General features: G+C 46.1%; 1 protein-coding gene across 3 annotated transcripts in view; it reads left to right on the top strand.

The window, feature by feature from the left end:
• TP53BP2 (tumor protein p53 binding protein 2) overlaps positions 1 to 20086 on the top strand; it is a 55461-nt gene that overhangs the window by 34166 nt on the left and 1209 nt on the right. For all 3 annotated transcript variants that reach the window (XM_041746503.1, XM_041746486.1, XM_041746495.1), the window contains 13 exons: positions 1323 to 1424; positions 3452 to 3626; positions 4312 to 4493; positions 4807 to 4971; positions 5238 to 5466; positions 6632 to 6742; positions 7251 to 7399; positions 8129 to 8588; positions 9911 to 10686; positions 13248 to 13385; positions 14021 to 14154; positions 15821 to 15987; positions 18763 to 18962. In XM_041746503.1, coding sequence (XP_041602437.1) covers positions 1323 to 1424; positions 3452 to 3626; positions 4312 to 4493; positions 4807 to 4971; positions 5238 to 5466; positions 6632 to 6742; positions 7251 to 7399; positions 8129 to 8588; positions 9911 to 10686; positions 13248 to 13385; positions 14021 to 14154; positions 15821 to 15987; positions 18763 to 18962 — 2988 coding nt within the window. The remainder of the gene's footprint in view (positions 1 to 1322; positions 1425 to 3451; positions 3627 to 4311; positions 4494 to 4806; positions 4972 to 5237; positions 5467 to 6631; positions 6743 to 7250; positions 7400 to 8128; positions 8589 to 9910; positions 10687 to 13247; positions 13386 to 14020; positions 14155 to 15820; positions 15988 to 18762; positions 18963 to 20086) is intronic.

Genomic DNA, 20086 nt, shown 5'->3' with positions numbered 1-20086 from the left:
TACATTTCATTTTATTCATTTTGGGTGAACATGTGGTTGTGGTGTGAGAATGAAAGTTTTGTCTGTGGATGTATGGATATCCTGTTGACCAAGCAGTGTTTGTTGCCCTGTATCCAGGCAGGTCTGTCTGTGTATTCTCCGATCCTCTGTCTTGATGTTAGTACCACCTGTGTTGGCCCCTGAAGCCAGCTCAGTCATGCAGTTGAGTAGTGAGAGTTTTCCAACTTTATTCCTCTTGGGGTTGTTGTGACTTTTCTAGATCCTGTGCATGTCCATCCACTTGTCCATTTATCCAAAAAAAACCTGCTGGGATTTTATTCAGTTGAGTCTGTAGATCAGTTTGCTAAGAATTGCCATCTTGACGGTACTGGGCATTTTGACTTGCAAGTGCTGCAACATACTGCCGTTTATTCAGGCCTCGTCTTGTGGGATTGAGTTTCTGGGGTAAAGGTCCTGTACATCCTTTGTTAAATTTATTCCTCAGTGCTTCGTGGTTTTTATGCTACTGTAAATAGTATTTAAAAAAATTTTAGGGACATCTGAGTGGCTCAGACAAGACAGTTCAGCTCTGCTCCTGGGGTCATGATCTCAGGGTCCTGGGATGGAGCCCCATGTTGGGCTCCCTGCTCAGCGGGGAGCCTGCTTCTCCTTCTCTCTCTGCCTGCTGCAGCACTGCCTGCTTGTTTTCTCTCTCTCTCTGTTAAATATATAAAGTCTAAATAAAAATAAGTAAATTAAAAAAAAAAAAAAAAAAGTAAATTAAAAAATTTTTCTGGTTGTTAATATAAGAAGCACAGTAGATTTTTGCATATTGGTTGTTTATCCTGCAATCTTGCTAAACAACTTTTTAGTTCTGGTATTTCTTCTGTGGATTCCAGACCATTTTCCTTATGGGTGACTGTTGTCTGTCCTATCCAGATAGGATATAACTCACGTCTTTTTCTTGCTCTACTGCACTGGCTAGCACTTTTTTTTTTTTTTTTTTTTAAGATTTATTTATTTATTCATTCAGAGAGAGCGAAGAGAGAGGCAGAGACACAGGCAGAAGGAGAAGCAGGCTCCATGCAGGAAGCCCAATGTGGGACTCAATCCCGGGTCTCCAGGATCACACCCCGGGCTGCAGGCAGCACTAAACTGCTGCGCCACCAGGCTGCTCTGGCTAGCACTTAGTTGTTGTGGGGATATTAATATAAAAGTGGTCTCTTTAATGTTACGAAAAGAAACATGAACTGTGTCCTAAGGGACCCAGGTGGGTCCAGATGGAGCTGACATAGGCCTCTGTGCTCATCTTGCAGCTGGATTCTTTCTGTTCTCTCGTGTAGGTTAATAGCCCGAGGATGGATCTGACTCTGGCTGAGCTTCAGGAAATGGCATCTCGCCAGCAGCAACAGATTGAGGCCCAGCAACAAATGCTGGCAACCAAGGTAAGGTCTTGTTTAAAGCCTGGACAGGCCTCTCTGTTGATCTGTGTGTAAAGCTGTTTATGTTCTACCCTGTTAAGCCAGTGACTTCAAGATACAAGTTGATAACATCACCCCACAGGTTATCTGCTTTGTGGTGCTTTCTTCTCTTTACCACAGCATTTTGTAGAAATCTTTAGATCATCCCAGTTGATCCAGGTCTCTTGACCTCTGGTTCTGATCAAAATTAACCACGTTATGTTGTGTATTAGGAAAACAGGAAAGGCATAAAGAATACTTGGACTTTGAGAGTAAGAACTGCTCTGGACTAGCCTTGTCCTGAATTATTACTACAGCAAGAGGGACTTTAAAGTCAACTAATGCTAACTCTGTCCCCTTCTGCTGTGTGGCACTGGTCACAGACTGCTTGCCTTTATTTGAGCCATCCTGCCCCCACAGACTAATCCCCCTCCTGGCCTCAGGTAGAATATGACATGCTTCCCTGTTATTGTCTACACCAGTCTCCCTGCTGTTTCTCCTGCCAGCCACAGGCTGTGGTCTGAAACAGGTGTCACCACATGTCCTCCATAAAGACTAGTGGTCAATATTGTAGGCTGTGCAGGCTTCTCAGTGTTGCGGTCATAGCACAAGAGCAGCCAAAGACATAAACTATGGGTGGCTGGCTGTGATCCCTTAAAACTTGACTCACACACATAGAGAGCAGGCTGGTTTCACCTGCCATCCCTGCTCTAAACACTTGGTAACTGCAGCTGACCACTGTCATGGTGACTGTCAGTCCACTGGAGCTGGGCTAGACCTTCAGCGATCTAGCGTGCAGGGTCCTCAGCAACACGCCCTGTGGCCCTCCATGTAACTCTTGTTGGGGTTCCTGTGTGTCTGTTTCCGTCTCTGACGCCAGGCACCAGCGTTTTCAAAATGAGGTATAGCATTGCTTCTCATGCATGCGAGTGAATCTCCTGGGGACTGTTACAAATGCATATTCTGGTTCAGTAGGTATGTGTTGGGATCTGAGATGGTGGATTTCTGACAGGCTCCCATGTGATGCCAATGCACCATTTCCTGGGTATCAGGGACATAGATTCAAATAAAAAGGCTGATTAATACAATAAATCTTTAACCTCAGGGTCTTATTTTGAAACTATTTTTATGTTATTTATGTTTCAGGCATATTAGTCTGAGAAGTTTACCCCCGATTGTAAATTGTGTGGTTCTGTTACTCACTTTTAGTTAAAACTAATATACTGAGGGGCACCTGAGTGACCCAGTCGGTGAAGCATTTGTCTTCCCCTCAGGTCATGACCTCAGGGTCCTGGGATTGAGCCCCAGACTGGGGCTTCCCAATTGGGGAATTTGCTGCTCCCTCTCCCTCTGCCTCTCTTTCACCTCTTGGGTGCATGCTATCAAATAAATAAAATTAAATTAAAATTAAAAAAATATCCAAAAGCAGCAACAAAAAAACTCTTCAACGTACTAGAAACAAAATGTTATATTGTAGGTTTCTGAAGCTTGAGTAGCTCTTGAGCTCTTTGCTAAGTGTGTGTGCTGGATGTACACTAGCTGGGTGAGGTTCTGTACAGGAGACACACCCTTCACGGTTCATTTGCTCCTCATTGTGGCCCCACGAGGCTGTTGATCCCCCCATTTTTAGACAGAGCGACACGTGTCCTTGGCGAGGGTAGCAGTCTGCCCAGTCTCAGAGCTTGTAAGAAGCAGAGCTCACTCACGTTGTGAGTCCAAATCTGACTCCAGAGCCTTCTTTAGAGTGAGCTCCTCCTTAATATTTAGCTCCATCCATGAGAACTAGCTCCAGATCCCTGTTCGCCTACTCTCCAAGGTCCACCGCGAACAGAAATGCTCACTCATGGGTCTTCCAGGAAGTGTGGGGTTGGGGCCAGGAGGCTGTGTCTTTGTCTCCTGTCCAAGGAGGTTTGCTGCTATGGGCAGGACACCTGCTGTGCTCCAGCCCTGCCTCTTCAGCCCTGCTCCCATCTATTTGCGGGGATGTGCCCAACGATGGCTTCTGTCTTCAGGAACAGCGCTTGAAGTTTCTGAAACAGCAAGATCAGCGTCAACAGCAAGAAGTCGCTGAGCAAGAGAAGCTCAGGAAGCTGAAGGAGATGGCCGAGAAACAGGAGGCTAAGCTAAAGAAAGTTCGAGCCCTGAAGGGCCACGTGGAGCAGAAGAGGCTGAGCAATGGCCGCCTTGGTGAGTCCTTAGGGAACGGGTCTGGAGGGGCCCTGCCAGCGCTCAGGGCCCCACTGCAGGGGGCAGTGCGGTGCTCACAGCCCTCTGTGCTGAGTGCTGGCAGGATGGCACTGTGCGCATGCAACGTTCAAATCGAGGTTTTTCAGAACACAGTTCTGCGAAGTTTTGATACTTTTGGTTCCTGGGAATTGAGTTTCATTGCTGGGTGTTTTAGACAAGTTTTCTCAGTTACCTTTGGAAAAAATATACTAGTACGGCTTTTTTTTTTTCTTTTCTTCCTCTTTCTAATTAAATACTGCTTGACTAAAAATTGATGAAGGCTAGGATTTTTATTCGTGTAATAGGTCCCTCCATTACAATGCCATTTTAATTAAAATTTTTGTGATTTAATACCCCCTCTACTACTATAAAACTGAGATTACAAGTTTTAAATAAATTTCATTGTTTCTAAAATTTGGAGCTTAATAATCACAATGCAGATTCTGCTAAAGGTACATTCAGAGAGAGGCACAGACACTGAGAAATGTCTGTTGATTCCAGTTGCTTGTAAAAGAAGTAGGTTGGTTCTAGGACACTTCTGAAAACTGTCTACTCTGTTAGGAAGTTTGTTGCAAAGCCCGGTTGCCTGGGAGTGCTCCATTATTTTTCTTTTCAACTGTTGTTGCTGTTCTGGTTCTCACTCTAGTGGAGGAGATTGAGCATATGAATAGCGTGTTCCAGCAGAAGCAGAGGGAACTTGTTCTGGCCGTGTCCAAGGTGGAGGAGCTGACGAGACAGCTGGAGATGCTCAGGAGCGGCAGGATGGACGGCCGACACGACAGCCGGTCCGCCGCGGCTGAGCTTGACCGGCTCTACAAGGAGCTGCAGGTGTGTGCTGCTGCCAGCAGCCATGAAAGTAGCTGGAAGGGCAGGATTTTGGTTTCTTTTCCTCCAGCGGGGGGATCTAAACCCCAGAGAGTCCAGAATAAACTTCAGAGCATCTCACACAGGAAATTGAGGCACTTCTTAAACAGCCACAGCTGGCGGGCTGACACTTAATTTTAAACCATGAGATGGAAGTGTGGAGGGGTTGGAGGGACCCTACGGTTATAGAAATTATGTAATAGTTAAGCATGTGATTATCTGTTTGAGAAATTTTTTTTCCTGCTCCTTGACTACCCCCTCTCTCCATTTTATTCAGTTACGAAACAAACTGAATCAGGAGCAGAACGCCAAGCTGCAGCAACAGCGGGAGTGTCTGAATAAGCGCAATTCAGAGGTGGCGGTCATGGACAAGCGTGTTAATGAGCTGCGGGACCGGCTGTGGAAGAAGAAGGCGGCGCTTCAGCAGAAGGAGAGCCTCCCGGTGAGTGGCCGCTGGCCGCCCAGTGAGATCACGTGAGCCACTGCCTCTGGGGCTGTGCCCGGGTGCCCTCCGGGAAGAGGGCCTCCTGCTTGGGACAGAGCAGGGGGCCATCACTCCCTGTCGGATGGTTGGTCTAGGATGTTTTATACACTCCAGGGCGAGACCCTGAAAGTGCTAATTTTTAAAAATTAGCTAGTGTCTCGGGCCTCTTCTGAGTTTGATGCATTCTGACTTGTGATGCTGAAGGACTTCTGTGTCTCCCTCAGGTTTCATCTGATGGAAATCTGCCCCCGCAAGGGCTGCCAGCGCCCAGTCGTGTGGCCGCGGTGGGCCCTTACATCCAGTCGTCCACGATGCCTCGTGTCCCTTCAAGGCCTGAACTTCTGGTGAAGCCAGCTCTGCCGGACAGCTCCTTGGCCATGCAGGCTCCGGACGGTCCACTCAAAGTACACACGTTGCCCAACATGCGATCTGGGGCCACCTCCCAGACTAAAGGTAAATTGGGTCACTTCTGGCCCTTCCACGGCTGCTTCTCACCATTTCCCTCTGGGTTGGGGTTTAAAAGAATGTCTTCCTATCCCTTATTCTTGTTTAAATCCTGAGAATCTCCTTGTGGTTTTTGCTTGTGCAGTGATACATTTTTTAATCCTAAATAATGCATTTCTGTTTGGGAAATGAGATGAAACATAATATCTCTGCAGTGAAGATTGTTTTGAATTCCTTCTTCTATATGTGGTAGTGGTTGACGTCATCTTCACAAAAGGTGAGGTGGTGAATGCATTCTGCTGATTGGTGGTGCTTACTATTCTTATTTGCTTATGTGTGAGCTTTTGCTTGCTAGCACTTACAGAATAAAGGTAAACCTTTTGGAAGCTCACAGTGACAATAACAGAGGCTCCTTGTTAGGGGCCTCTGTATTCTATGCACACCTCAGACACACGGGGAGGTGTAAGCCAGAGTTGTGTGATAGGAGGAGTAGATGAAGGGAGGCTCGTAGGGAAAGCAGAGTGAAAACATCCTTTAAAGACCTTCTCATTTAGACCCCTGCAAGGAGAAATAGTAGCTCTAGACAATATTGTCTTTTTTCCCTAACCACTGTCGTGCAAAAGATGGCTAACTTTACAGTTGTGGTTATTTTGCTCTAATTCCCAGTGTGAAGCAGTAGTGCTACATGTCTGGGTTTTGCTGTAGAAAGAACTACTTTTGTTTTGCTCCTCTTAGGGCAAAGGTATGGCTTTGACACTTCCATATCTGCATAGAGAAAACCCGTGTAGAGTGCACTGATCTGTGAAAGACTGGTCGATGTCCACATTTTTGTCTTTTTGTTGTGTGTGCATCACTGGTGTGTGTAAGCTGCACCGTGGAATCCTTGGTCTGCAAAGTTGGAAATTGTTTTCTGAGTGGGATGGGACTGATTCGTACCAGTGAAAAGCAATGTGTCCTCGTTGGTTCAAGCAGATTTTTTGTTTACCATGATTAATCTTAAATTGTTAAAGTTTAAATTAGAAATCTAAAATCCAATATTTGCTAAATAAGTTTAATGGGATGGTTGTGAGTCTGAAATTTCAAGCTGTTTTCAGAGATTAAACTTGCAGCAAAAGGAACCATTAGAAATCTCTTTAGAGTGCCAGGTTACCTTCGTTGCTTTTCTGCATTCTAGGGTCTAAAATTCATCCACTGGGCCCTGACTGGAGTTCTCCAAGTGCAGACATTTCTTTGAGCCAAGCCTCCACGCCTGTGCCTGCAAGCTCAGGGGGTATCCCGGACCAAGGTGGGGTTCTGTTCTGGCATCTGAGAGGTGCTCCGCACTCTTTTTTTTTTTTTTTTTCAAGATTTATTATTTATTTGAGAAAGAAAATGACCGGGAGGGGTAGAGGGGGAGGGAGAGAGAATTTCAAGCTGACTCCATGCTGAGCCCTGACTCAGGGCTCAATCTCACGACCATGGGATCATGACCTGAGCTGAAACCAAGGGTTGGACACTTAACTGACTGAGCCACCTGGGCTCCCCATATTCTCCTTTCGATGGTTTGTTTCCTGGTGTGTTAAAACTGGGGACAGTGTTTATTTCCAGAACACCTTTGTTTAGTTGGGGAGTTAAAGTACTAGCATTGTAGCATTTGGGCTGTTCTTTAGTCAACTTAATTTAAAAAATAGGGAAGAATGTCTTGTGTGCAGGGTTTTAAAGATAATAAGGAGAGAAAAAGAAAAACTTATATGTGAAAAACAAGTCTTATTACAAACAGCTTGAATATCCATGTGATCTTTTTCTGTCTTCAGCTGATGATGGAGAGGTTCCCCTGAGGGAGAAGGAGAAGAAAGTCCGTCCCTTTTCGATGTTTGACACGGTGGACCAGTCTGCTGTCCCATCCCCCTTGGGGGCTCTGAGGAAAAACCAGAGCAGTGAGGACATCCTGCGGGATGCTCAGGTGCTAAGAATGGCTGTTGTAACATTCGGTGGTAATTCTGTATATGCTCTTTGGAAGAGAGAGAGAGTATCGTGTTGAGGGAGACCAGGAAAAAACAAAATATATCTGGAAGATTAGAAAACACAACAGAAATCTGTCATTACGAAGTCTGTGGCTTGAGCATATTTGTGGTCTCACACTATATTGGAGGACGGCTGCCATACTTGCTGCTGGCTCACATTTTCTGTGATTCTCTGAAAAAAAGGAGTGTGTTGAAGCACATTGTATTTGTGTTACTCAGCTTGTTTCTTCACAGTCTGGAATGGAGGTTATGTCAGGAATGATTTGGTGGCAAATCTTTTGTAACTATTGGGACCCCAGCCTTTGACCATCGGGTGATGGCTGCGTGCTCCTAGTTAGGTGTTTTAAGCACAGTGGCATGATGTTCTCACGAGCCAGGGTGATTTGGGGCTATTGGGGCCATCGTTGAATGTGTAAAGTGGCAGTTAATTTCCAAGTGGGCCCTCCAGGCTCCCATGTGGGAGAGGGGATGATAAGGAAGAGGCGTTCAAGGTGGGAATCCTATTGCATTCCTCAGGTTCCTTATTATATGTAGTTCAGTGCAGAGACCTGCAGGGTTTTTATGACTTGAAAATGTAGAGCTTATGTGTTCAGCATATGGTTCTCTAGAACATGCTGTGTTCCCATTTGGACAGTGTTTCAACTGCTTTATACATGTATGTGTTTCAGGCTGCGAATAAAAATGTGACTAAAGTACCACCTCCTGTTCCATCAAAACCAAAACAGATCAATTTGCCTTATTTTGGGCAAACTAATCAGTCAGCATCAGATACAAAGCCAGATGGAAACCTTCAGCAATTGTCAGCAGCTGTTGCGTCCGTGGGAAACAAACCGAAAACGGGGCAGCAGCAGAGGCTCATGGGGTCCCCTGGCCCACCTTCAGCTGGCCAGGGCCAGGTCCTGTCTCCAGCTGGTAAGCAGGAGAGCCCACCCGCCGCCGCTGTGCGGCCATTCACCCCTCAGCCTTCGAAGGACACCGCTCTTCCACCCTTCCGAAAACCCCAGACCGTGGCGGCAAGCTCCATATACTCCATGTACACGCAGCACCAAGCTCCTGGAAAAAACTTCCAGCAAGCGGTGCAGAGTGCCCTGACCAAAACACATTCCAGAGGGCCGCACTTCTCCACTGGTAAGGTTCGGGGTCTCATTCTCACTGGGTCACAGGATAACAGCTTGGTCCTGTGCTGGAGCAGTCCTCTTTCCGCAAACGACAGCAAAGTGACTTTATAGCTGTGTTGATGGTTGCTTTTGTTCTAAGACAAAAGTTTAATTGCGGCTTTTCTTCTTATCTGGGAGTTTAAACCGGTGTCTGCTAAATGTCACACCTGCGGTAGGTGTTAGAGGAATACAGTGAAATAAGTGTAGCAGTAGTAATAAGTAAACACCATAGATGAGTAAAAGCTATGGCGCAGACGCAGCCTCTGCTCCGTGGGTTTGTAGGAATCATGCTCTCTACTGTATTTTAAGTTGTTCTAACGAGGACACGAGTGCTAGTTAGCTATAAAGCATAGACTTATAGTCTGGTACAGTTGGGTTCTTCCTAAGAGTCATTAATTTAGAAAACTGGAATCAAGTTCACCCTGTTTCCATTTTCCAAGAAAATTGGTTTTCTTGTTATGAAATCAGCAAGTAATGGTGCTTTGAAATATCCCAAAAGTAACCCAGACAACAGATTTTTATACACATGCCGTGGCTGATTCTTGACTTCAGTGAGAACTACTGACACAGTAATGTGGGAATTGGATAGTTCTGATAGAACCAGAATGATAAGGGGAATAGTTTTGGTAAATACAAGTGGTTTTCAATAACTTACACCAAATAGTTTACCACATTGACTGACTTTTGAGATGTAGGAAAGAGGATGGCTCATGTTCAGTTTTAATCTGGACACAGGAAAGGATTGCCCATTTCCATTGCTTTTACATTGCCTTCATATTTTGACACTTCAGCTTTGTGTGCTATAGCTAGTGATTTCTTACAGTTATAATTGAGTTTTTTTTCTTATTGGTACATAAAATAGTGGCATGCATTCCCATCAGTGAGGGTTTTCATTCTGATAAGTTTACTATGTGGAGATGGAAGCCTTGCTTTGTCTTTTGTTGTTTGTATGTATGTATGTATTTATTTAAAATATTTTACTAATTTATTCATGAGAGAGAGAGAGAGAGGCAGAGTCACAGGCAGAGGGAGAAGTGAAGTAGGCTCCACGCAGGGAGCCCGATGTAGGACTCGATTCTGGGTCTCCAGGATCACACCCTGAGCTAAAGGCAGGCGCTTAACCGCTGAGCCACCCAGGAATCCCTGTCCTTTGTTGTTTTTAAAAATTTGTCGTGTTGAGAGGTACTCTGTAGTAACTGAAATTAAAGGAGGCTTTATTTATTGTTGGCTGTGTTTGTTACTTGCCCGTTTGATTTAATACTAATCAGGACTTTGTTTCTGTTTTCCAATTAGTTTATGGCAAGCCTGTGATTGCTGCTGCCCAGAACCAGCAGCAGCACCCGGAGAACGTTTATTCTGGCCCCCAGGGCCAGCTGGGCAGTCCTGAGCCTGACATGGAGCCTGCGTCTTCAGTTCAGGAGGGCCACGAGAATGAAAGAATTCCTCGGCCCCTCAGCCCCACCAAACTGCTGCCCTTCTTGTCCAATCCCTACCGGAACCAGAGCGATGCTGACCTGGAAGCCCTGCGGAAGAAACTGTCCAATGCACCACGGCCACTAAAGAAGCGTAGCTCTATTACAGAGCCAGAGGGTCCGAATGGGCCAAATATCCAGAAACTTTTGTACCAGAGGACCACCATAGCTGCCATGGAGACCATCTCTGTCCCTTCATATCCCTCCAAGCCGACCTCAGTGGCGGCTGACTCTGAAAGCCCAGTAGAGATCCAGAATCCATATTTACATGTGGAGCCAGAGAAGGAGGCAGTCTCTCTGGTTCCTGAGCCAGTATCCCCAGAGGAAGTGGAGAGTACCAGTTCAGAGAACACGGACATGCCAGCTCCTTCTCCGGGCCTTGATTATGTGCCGGAAGGAGTCCCAGACAACAGCCCAAATTTTCAGAACAGTGTGGAGGAACCAAATGCAGAGGCACCCCATCTGCTTGAAGTGTACCTGGAGGAGTATCCCCCATACCCGCCCCCACCATACCCATCTGGGGAGCCAGAAGGTCCAGGAGAAGACTCTGGGAGCATGCGTCCCCCCGAAATCACAGGGCAGGTCTCACTGCCTCCTGTAAGTAATGTGGTGTCTCGTGATCCTTTCTGCTACCCCCCTGTACCCCCCCCCCCCCCCCCCCCCCGGGCACAGACTTCCAGGCAGGCAGTTGACTGTCAAGACCCAGTGAAACACAAGTGCTCAGGGCCATTTGCAAAAGATGGTTTGTGTGTGAATTGCCTATGGTTGCAAACATGTCTGCAGTTGGCATTTTATTTTGTTTTACATTTTATTTTGTTTTATTCTTTTATTTTTTCCAAAGATTTTATTTATTTATTTATGAGAGACAGAGAGAGACAGAGACAGAGACACAGGCAGAGGGAGAAGCAGGCTCCATGCAGGGAGCCCGACGTGGGACTTGATCTGGGTCTCCAGGATCAGGCCCTGGGCTGAAGGCGGCGCTAAACCACTGAGCCACCCGGGTTGCCCTGCATTTTATTTTACAGCCCTCTTAGCATACAGTGGATCTCATAAGTATTAAGAAATTTGGTGTATTCAGGATAAACATCATCTTTATTTTTTAGGAAGAACCCTTTTCTCTGCAAAGAAGCAGAGTTGGGTTCTCTGTGATACAAACCACGTGCTGTTTCTTCTCTAGCCGTGGTGGTTCCTGCTAGGGAGGCCCATGAGGCTGTGAAAGTAGAGCCCTGGCTCAGAAAATCTCTCACTCACTCAACCTCTGGTGGGGTCACTCACACTCCTCTTCTCCCTGCAGTGATGTGTATCTTTAATGAACTGTTCGGGGATGATCCATCTTCAGGCTTCCAATGCTGGTAAACTTGGAAGCATTCAGGACAGATGGGGGCAGGATGAGGTAACAGGGCAGCTACCGAAGCCTGTTCCTCTCCTCCCGTGAAGTTGGCAAGTCTGTGCAGGGTGCAGGGACCTTGTGGTGCCCTTGAACACCAGCAGGCATCCTGTTCCTCCCAGGATGGGAGGAATGTGTGGGTATGTGTTTTGACTGGGCACCTTGTTACGCCTTGTTTGCAAGTCTCTTGTGTTCCTTTGAGGTTCTGAGAGAGGATCAAAACCCCCCCAGGTGTCCTTAGTAAAGTTGACCTTTTCAGGTGTAACTGGGGTCATGTTTCAGTAGGAGGCCAAACTATGAATTTTAAGGACCCATTCCAAAGTGTGAAAGAGCATATTATAAGGATTTTTTTTAAAGTGCTTTATGTTTGATCCCTTATTGAATCTTTGAGATGTGGTGGATTCAGACATAACGATCATCCCAAGTTGCTGTCACTACTGGTTGCTGTAGACATTTGCTTAAAAGATTTATACGACACACATTGGATTCTAGGGGACAAGGTTGACCTAGAGGTTACCACTTGAAACAGCGCTGTGCCTGTCTAGAGTGCCGAGTTCTCTGCAGTTGGCACTAAAACTCAGGAAAGAGACGATTTCACACCTGCTGTGCCCCCCTGCTTTAGTTGTCAAGATGATTCACACTCTCAGAGACAGAGGAGACCCGAGTGTCCCAGTGTCATAGTCAGTTACCATCATCCTGGGAGAGCAGTTTTCTTCTTGCCTGGCTTTGAGTGGGACAGAAGTACAAGTGTGTGTGGGGCCCTGGCTGTCCTGCTTGTGGCTCCATGTCACCCCTGTGTAACGTTTATCCTTCTTTTTTTTACTTCTTTTCCCAAGAAACAATAGTTTAGCCATTGCATGTTTGTGAAATGGAGTGATGGCCACTTGATGTTTTCTAGACCTCAGTGGTTTTCCACAACCGAAATAAAATAAAAACCAGTATGAGTGGCACAGCACACCTGAGGAAACGTTCCCACTTTGTTGGATGGTGTTTAAGAAACTTATTTGATGGGGTGTTAGATCTGTCTTAATAATTTTGCCATATTGTTTTAAGCCTGGTTTGTTAACAGTCTAAGGCTTGATTAATTTGCTTGTGTATCTTGGAGTATAGTCACATTCTGAATATGAAACAGGGATAGCATTTTAACACTGGAAGGATTTCTTGTTAGTCTACCTGGGACAGGCTGATAATACTTATTCCCTTAATTATATGCTTCCCCCCCTCCCCCGAGGAGCCATTATGTTATAAACTGACTGAAAGGAAGGGGTTTGAAGAAGCTAGATGACTTGGATTTAAATCCCAGCTCTGATGGGACTGGCTCTATACCTTTACTTCCTTATCTGTAAAATGGGGTCATAGGGTTTTTGCGGGAAGTCCATGGATAATCATTCATTAAACGGTAGCCATAGTAATTCTGGTTTAATTGTGTGGGGTTTGCCATCCTAAATAAGATAGGGAACTTAATGATCATTCTTGGCTATTGGAGGACACTCCACAGAAAACCCGCCTGCTGGCATCGCCTGCCACAGCCTTAGCCCAGCCCCAGCTATGCCGTGTCACCTGCACGTGACCTCAGCAGCTTGGGGAAAAGTCTCCCACTTTGTTACACGGGTGTATTCATGACACTGCCTCTTGTGATCTGTACACATTTCTAGATAACGTTACATGTTGATAAAATGCTCTGAATTGTATCTTTAAATTTCATTTTACTTCTTCAGTTGAGCTTGTCCTTCCCTTAGTCTCCTTAATTCATCCCTTTCTTCCTCTGCAGGGCAAAAGGACAAACTTGCGTAAAACTGGTTCAGAAAGGATTGCCCATGGGATGAGGGTCAAGTTCAACCCCCTTGCTTTGCTTCTAGATTCATCTTTGGAGGGAGAATTTGATCTTGTACAGAGGATTATTTATGAGGTATGATTTGATTCATAGATTTCTTGAACGACCTTGTGTTTTGTTTCTGACCTCCACTTAGAAGGCTCGTCTGGGGGGTGGGGGTGAGACGGTGTGGAGGGATGCAGAGGGATAGTCTGTGCTGTGCTGAGGGGTGGCTGAGGTTTGGGGGTGCGCCTCCAGAGTATTCTTTCCGGGAGATCCTCCCCCTCCATACAGTTGCTCCTGGGTGGATGCAGACTTGCATTGTTTGGTTGCACATGTGGTCCTTGTTTGCAGAAGCCTCCTGTTTAAGATGTTTTTTAGTTGACCTTTTTTCCTTTCCATGGCAAATGCATCTTCTCCTCAGACGCTAATTTGTGGTGGGGAGCTGGAGGATAAAGAAGCGAAGTGACTCTGAGGGTATGGTTCCTGGCACCTCTTCATTTTCAGACCTCTTTATAGTGAGCAGCTATTTTGGCTATTCTAGCACTCTTATGTCTAGACTTGAAGTTGGTATAGTCTGCTCCTCGAGGTTTTAATTATGACCTAAGAAAACCCCTAAACAAACCAGAGGAGCCTATTTCAGTTCTCTTGATCCTGAAGAGCCAGGTGATAAGTGACCTGAACAGTGATGGGGAGCGTGGGTGATGTCAGCCTTTGTCTCCATGTTACAGGTTGATGACCCGAGCCTGCCCAATGACGAGGGCATCACCGCCCTTCACAACGCCGTGTGTGCAGGCCACACAGAGATCGTTAAGTTCCTCGTGCAATTTGGTGTCAATGTCAATGCTGCAGACAGTGATGGATGGTAAGGCCCTGTCATCTGCTGCCCCACAGTGTCACTTGGGTGTCCCTGGTACTGCCAGGCCATAAAAGCGTCCACATGTGTCTTCACGGGACACTCTTCTCACTCCCATTTTGGATGCACGTGGAATTCTTATAAAAGTATTGTCAGATGATAAGAAACGTCACAAAGTGGCACAGATCTAGGGACCTCCATGAGTTTGAGAGATGCTGCTTTGAGCCTGGTCCCCGGAGCCCTGCAGCATCTGTCCTTAGTACATAGATATCCACTCTGTATTTGCAAGAGGGAAGAGTTTGTAGCCTTTCCCAAGTCTCTTTGACCATGGAATCCATTTTTCATGGAGCATTTTGTAGAATGGTTATGTGCATAAAACACGAGAGATACTATTATAAATGATTATTCTTCATAGGATAGAAATAAGAGATCCTTATAAAGTGCTGTCCACCCTCAATAACTATAATAGAATGGAGAGTACATTTTGTAATTTTTTTTTGGAAAAGAACATATAAATTATGCTGTTTTTTTGAAAGAATCTAGAAAACATACTTTTTGCTAATTTATTCAAGTTTACATTTTTTTTTTTTTAGCCAAATTTTTTGGCTTTAACAACGTGGGTAAAATAAATTATTTTCTTTCTTTCTTGCTTTCTTTTTTTTTTTCCTTTTGGTAATCTCTACATCCAGGGTGGGGCTTGAACTCATGACCCCGAGATTAAGAGTTGCATGCTTGATCCTGCCAGGTGCTCCGAAAACAAAGTCTTAACGTGTCATTAGGTCTTTGCCTATTATTAGCAGTTTAGATTACATATAACCTTTAACTATTAAAGCCATGCAGTTAAAAAATCTGCAGTAATATTCCTCAAACTCAGACCATAGTGTCTGGGATGTGAGATGGGGATATGTTTCTGGAGACTACACCTGAGAGGAATGAGATGAAGGGACGGGGGAAGAGAAGGGTAAACACCTACATCTGTGTCATCCGGGCCTGGATAGCACTCTACACTTGTCTCTGAGTTGGGTGGTGGTGGTGCTGGCTCTTCTTCCCCCTTTATGGGTCTTGGGTCCTTTAGAGCATGCATTTGAGGTGCTAGAGGGATTCTCCGTCATGACATCAGCGAGCTCCTGCCAGCCAGGGGCCTTGCAGACCTAAGTGTATGTATTTTACAGTCTGCATTGGATTGACAAAGCTTTCTCTCAATTCAAAATCCATTTGGATTTTATAAGCTATTAGGTAAAGGTAGTTTCTCTGTGCAGCCCAATTCCTGCAGAAGTGGGAGTGGAAAGGGAATATGTACAGGCATCTCTTTGGAGGGAAGACCCAGGACGTAAAGATGGCTGTGCCCTCCGTGCTGCCCAAAGACATGGAGCAGGTGTTCCAGAATGCCTCACCCTGTTTTAGACGATCACACACATCTCAAGTCCTTGCTTTTATTTCTGTGATTCCTCTTGCACTGCCCCGCGTCTGCCCAGTGTAGCTGTGCTCCACTGTCCCTCCTGTCATTCTCTCATGGGCTGTAGTATCCGTGTTTATTGACTCTTAAACACCATGTAAGAGGCTTTCCAGAAGGAGGCCCAGATGGTAGACTTGAGGACATTCTGTAGAGACAGCCCAGCCCACCAGGGTTGCATGTCCAGGGCGGCCATTTAGCCCCACTGTGTGTTGCCCACAGGACCCCGCTGCACTGTGCGGCCTCATGCAACAATGTGCAAGTGTGTAAGTTCCTGGTCGAGTCCGGAGCCGCTGTGTTCGCCACGACCTACAGTGACATGCAGACTGCCGCAGACAAGTGCGAGGAGATGGAGGAGGGCTACACCCAGTGCTCACAGTTCCTTTACGGTTTGTAACCACCACAGTTGAACATGCTGACGACTGCACTCATTTGTCCTCTGTCTAGGGTACTGTTTGCTAAGTATATTCATCATGTGGAAAAATATTTTTGCGTTGTGCAGAGCTCTAGGCAGTGAAAACAGGACAGCCTTGACGGCAGAGATGAATGCAGCTTTTGTGCATGTGCCTGGGAGCAGCTCTGCCAGGGATGGCTTGAGCTGCCTATGCCTCTGACTCTTACAAGTTGAGGTTAACTCTTACCTGGGCTTGAGCAGAATTGAGAGGCGGTGAGCAGGTGCCAAAACTCCATGCCACTCAGTGCTTTGGGAAGCTCCTCTGCCTGTTGGTGGAGAGGCCATGAGGCTCTTCGCATGACTGCATCTGTTGGCTCCCAGGCTGCTCTCAGGCTTGGGGGGTGGGGTGGGGGGTGGGCAGGCAGCAGCAGGCAGGGGCAGGCGAGGCGGCTTCCCAGCTCTTGACTGTCTACTGTGGACACTCAGGGTGACTTTGTTTCTGTTCTGAACTCTGGATCGGAGAATAATTTTGGTAAATACTTTATAATCAAGATATTAATATATACTTTGTTATTTGAAGTATATTGGTCATCTTGAGCTTTACTTAATTATGAAATCTGATTTTTAAAAACATGTAAAAACACATCTGATCAGAGGCTTTACTTTATGGAACGCATCATGGCACCAAGAAAGTGTCTCTGCTGTAGATGCTGAAGTGACAGTGGCTTGGCTTCTCCTTGCTTGGTAGGGCCTGGGGAGCTATAACCTTGGCAGCCACAGCCTTGACCTTGAATGTTCTGTTCCTCATGTTAATCATCTGTTGCTTTGAAAAAATACCTTTATCACCCATGAATGAATCTTGTAACTCCTGTTGTCTGGTTGTGCCTGGTTTTGCTGTTTCTGTAAAGGAAGTCATGGTGATTCTGTCCACTGTGGTCCTTGTGCCTCATCTGTGTGGTTGTGCTCGTTCTCACTGTCCGTTCTGCTTTGTGGCTGCGTCCACCACGTCTTTCCTTCCATTCTGCCTTGGGGCATCGGGGTTTGCATTCCCTCGCAGTTAGAAATGGTCGATCCGGAAGCAGACTTGCGGGTCACAGGGATGTGGCCCAGCTGACCATTCTTTCCTGCCATGTCCCCCTCTGACCCCTGCTGGATGTGGGTTCATAACCCATGTGGCTTCAGTTCACATTTCCCAAATAATTCATGATACTTAGCATGTGCTCAGGCTCTTCAAAAATAAATTTATTTTAAAGATTTTATTTATTCATGAGAGAGAAGCAAAGACATAGGCAGAGGGAGAGGCAGGCTCCCTGCGGGGAGCCCGATGCAGGACTCGTTCTTAGTACCTTGGGATTATGCCCTGGGCTAACAGTAGACACTCAACCACTGAGCCACCCAGGTGCCCCTCAAAAAAAAACTTTAAACCATAATCTGTAACTCTTAGTTTGGTAAATAGCAAAATAAGGAGAAATTTTTTCTCATTCTTGATGATTTCTTGGAAATGGGACTCAAGTTATTTTTTTATAGAGTATCATTTTCTAACTCTGACCAAATATCTTTTAATTAATATATTTTACAGTCCTTTAGATTTGATGAGAATAATGTTACTACTACTTTGGAGAGGACACCACAGTGTCCAGGGTTTCTCTCCTGCCCCTTCCCTCTCCTACGCCAACCTGGTGTAGTCAGAGTTCTGGCAAGGCATCACCCTTGTGAGTGTCACAGTCAAGTCTCATTTAAACAGGGAGTCAGAAGCGTGAACATCCCCATTAGTGGAAGAGCCCCTTATGTTGGCAGAGCCCCTGGTGGAATAGAGCAACTCCATGTCTTGTGTCAGTTTTGCCCAGAGTGGCAGTGAGATAGGCAGTGCTCTGTCATTGTAATCGGTAGATGAGTCCTAGGTTCATAGTTAAGTAAGTTAAAAAATCTGACAATTTGCCAAAAGCAAGCAGATACTTTCCTGCCTTTTCTAAACCTGTAAAGGTGAAACTGGTAATAACGTCTAGAGTGTTCGGGCCTCCTGGCCTGACTTCACTGCCCCCTCACCCACAGTGCCCTGCAACCACCTCATGCCTCGAGAGGGGGGAGTAGAGGAGTGCAAAGTGGGGCTGAATGTGCACGTCTGTTACTAACTCAGTGAAAGTGGACGTTTGTGGGTTTCTGTATCTTCTAGAACCTGGATTCTCATTACTTTAGACTTGGCTCTATGTAGGCTTTTATATCACATCTGAAATACTTTTGCCATCTAACGGATTTTACGATTTTTCTCCCTCTCCCTTCCCACATTTGGAAATGGGCAGAGGTTGTTCAGTAGACTGTTGTCTCGGCTGCTTTATGCTCTGGGTCAGGATGGAAGTAGTTTATGCAGACTTCCTCGGTCCCCACGCCCAGAGGCAGGCTAGAATTTGACAGGCGTAGTGCTCACTCTTCTAATAGCCCAGACTATTAGAACTAAAAGCAGTTCATTTTTTATTCCTGGGCTTGCAGAAGGTTTTGTGCTCTGAGTAAGACTAGTTTCTGCGTTGCCTTTGAAAAGATCGTGGAGGCCAACTGTGTGTGGTATGATCCCTTTCTGCCTCCCGAGCTCCCTGCCTACCCCTCTGTGCCTCCTTCCCGCCCGGGGCTTTATTCACGGGGTGCTTCATTCAGTATTCCTAGCATTCCAGCAGCGTGTGCCCATTTCTCCTCATTTGGCTCATGGAACCAAAGGTTTTAAGAATGGACAGTCTGCCTTACATGTCCTGTGGGTTTTTTCCTGTCATGATTTCAGGAGTCCAGGAGAAAATGGGCATCATGAACAAAGGAGTCCTTTACGCACTCTGGGATTATGAACCTCAGAATGGTGACGAGCTACCCATGCGAGAAGGGGACTGCATGACTGTCATCCGCAGGGAGGACGAAGATGAGACTGAGTGGTGGTGGGCCCGCCTGCATGACAAGGAGGGATACGTCCCACGAAACCTGCTGGGCGTAAGTTATCAAACCTGGACGGCACTTTTGTGCGCACCGGGGCTTTGCAGGAACGCCGTGTGCAGCTGACTGCCCTTTGTTCACATGATATAGAATCTTAAAGTTTGGATGGTGTTAGATTTACCCAGAGTGGAGGTTCCACTTACAGGTTTGTCAGCCCCCACCGTCAGGGGTCCTGCTGCTTCACAGAGTACAGGTCGCACGGGGTCATGTCGTGGGAGTGTGAGAGCATTCCGTACCAAAGCCATGTCTGCTCATGTCAGGGTCTGCACTGCTGGCAGAGTTTGACCAGGGCATGTAGACAAGAGCCCCCAAAAACCTTTGGGGCTTAGACAGTGTTAAGTGGTGTGATCGTAGTGTAAATTATAAAGAATAGATGAAAGTCAAAAAACAGTGAGCCATGGAACCCTTCAGAGAATTTTTCCAGTGCCCAGACCAGAGGTGTCTCGAGTGTGGAGCTGCTTCCACAGAGGCCCCAGCCCCCGAGATGCAGCCTGGCTTGTAGCCATGTCCCTGATGAACACCAACAGCACTTGTACTTTTATAGTTTCTTACCTGGGAAAACCTCTTAGAACCACTTGCTTATTTGAATCTTTCATTTTAATTTTCTAACAAAGAGGTTCCATGACTCATGAAACGGGAAGCATCACTTGTGGGTGTGGAGGCACTTGGCCTCGGGCACGAGGTTCTCAGAAGGCTCTGAAATCAGCCAGCTGGACCCAAGATTTTTGTGTTAATCCGGCATTTAAATACTCTTAGCCTTCTGGAAATCTCTTTGGGGTAAAATTGGCCTCTAAGTAACTTTTTTTGGTTTTCTTAGAGGTTCAAAAAATGGAAGTCACATAAATGCTGAATTTTTAATCAGAGGCTCAGATGGGAGTCTAGAAAATTGTATTTACTAATTATCTTTTGTGAGGAAAATCACTTTTTGTAGAATGCTGATCCACTAGTTTTTCAGTTCTGGCTGGAAGTCTGACTCCTTTTTTACAGTAAACCTTTTTCCCTTTTGTCTAGGCAGGAAGAGGAGGAGGAGGAGGAGGAGGAGGAAGGCTTTTGTTTAGTTTGCCAGTTGAATTACTAGTTTGACTCACCCTTGGCTTTAAGACTGCAGATCTTCCGACCTT

Source organism: Vulpes lagopus, chromosome 1 (assembly GCF_018345385.1).
Source record: "Vulpes lagopus strain Blue_001 chromosome 1, ASM1834538v1, whole genome shotgun sequence".
NCBI lineage: Eukaryota > Metazoa > Chordata > Mammalia > Carnivora > Canidae > Vulpes > Vulpes lagopus.
This window is presented reverse-complemented; position numbering and strand designations above follow the sequence as displayed.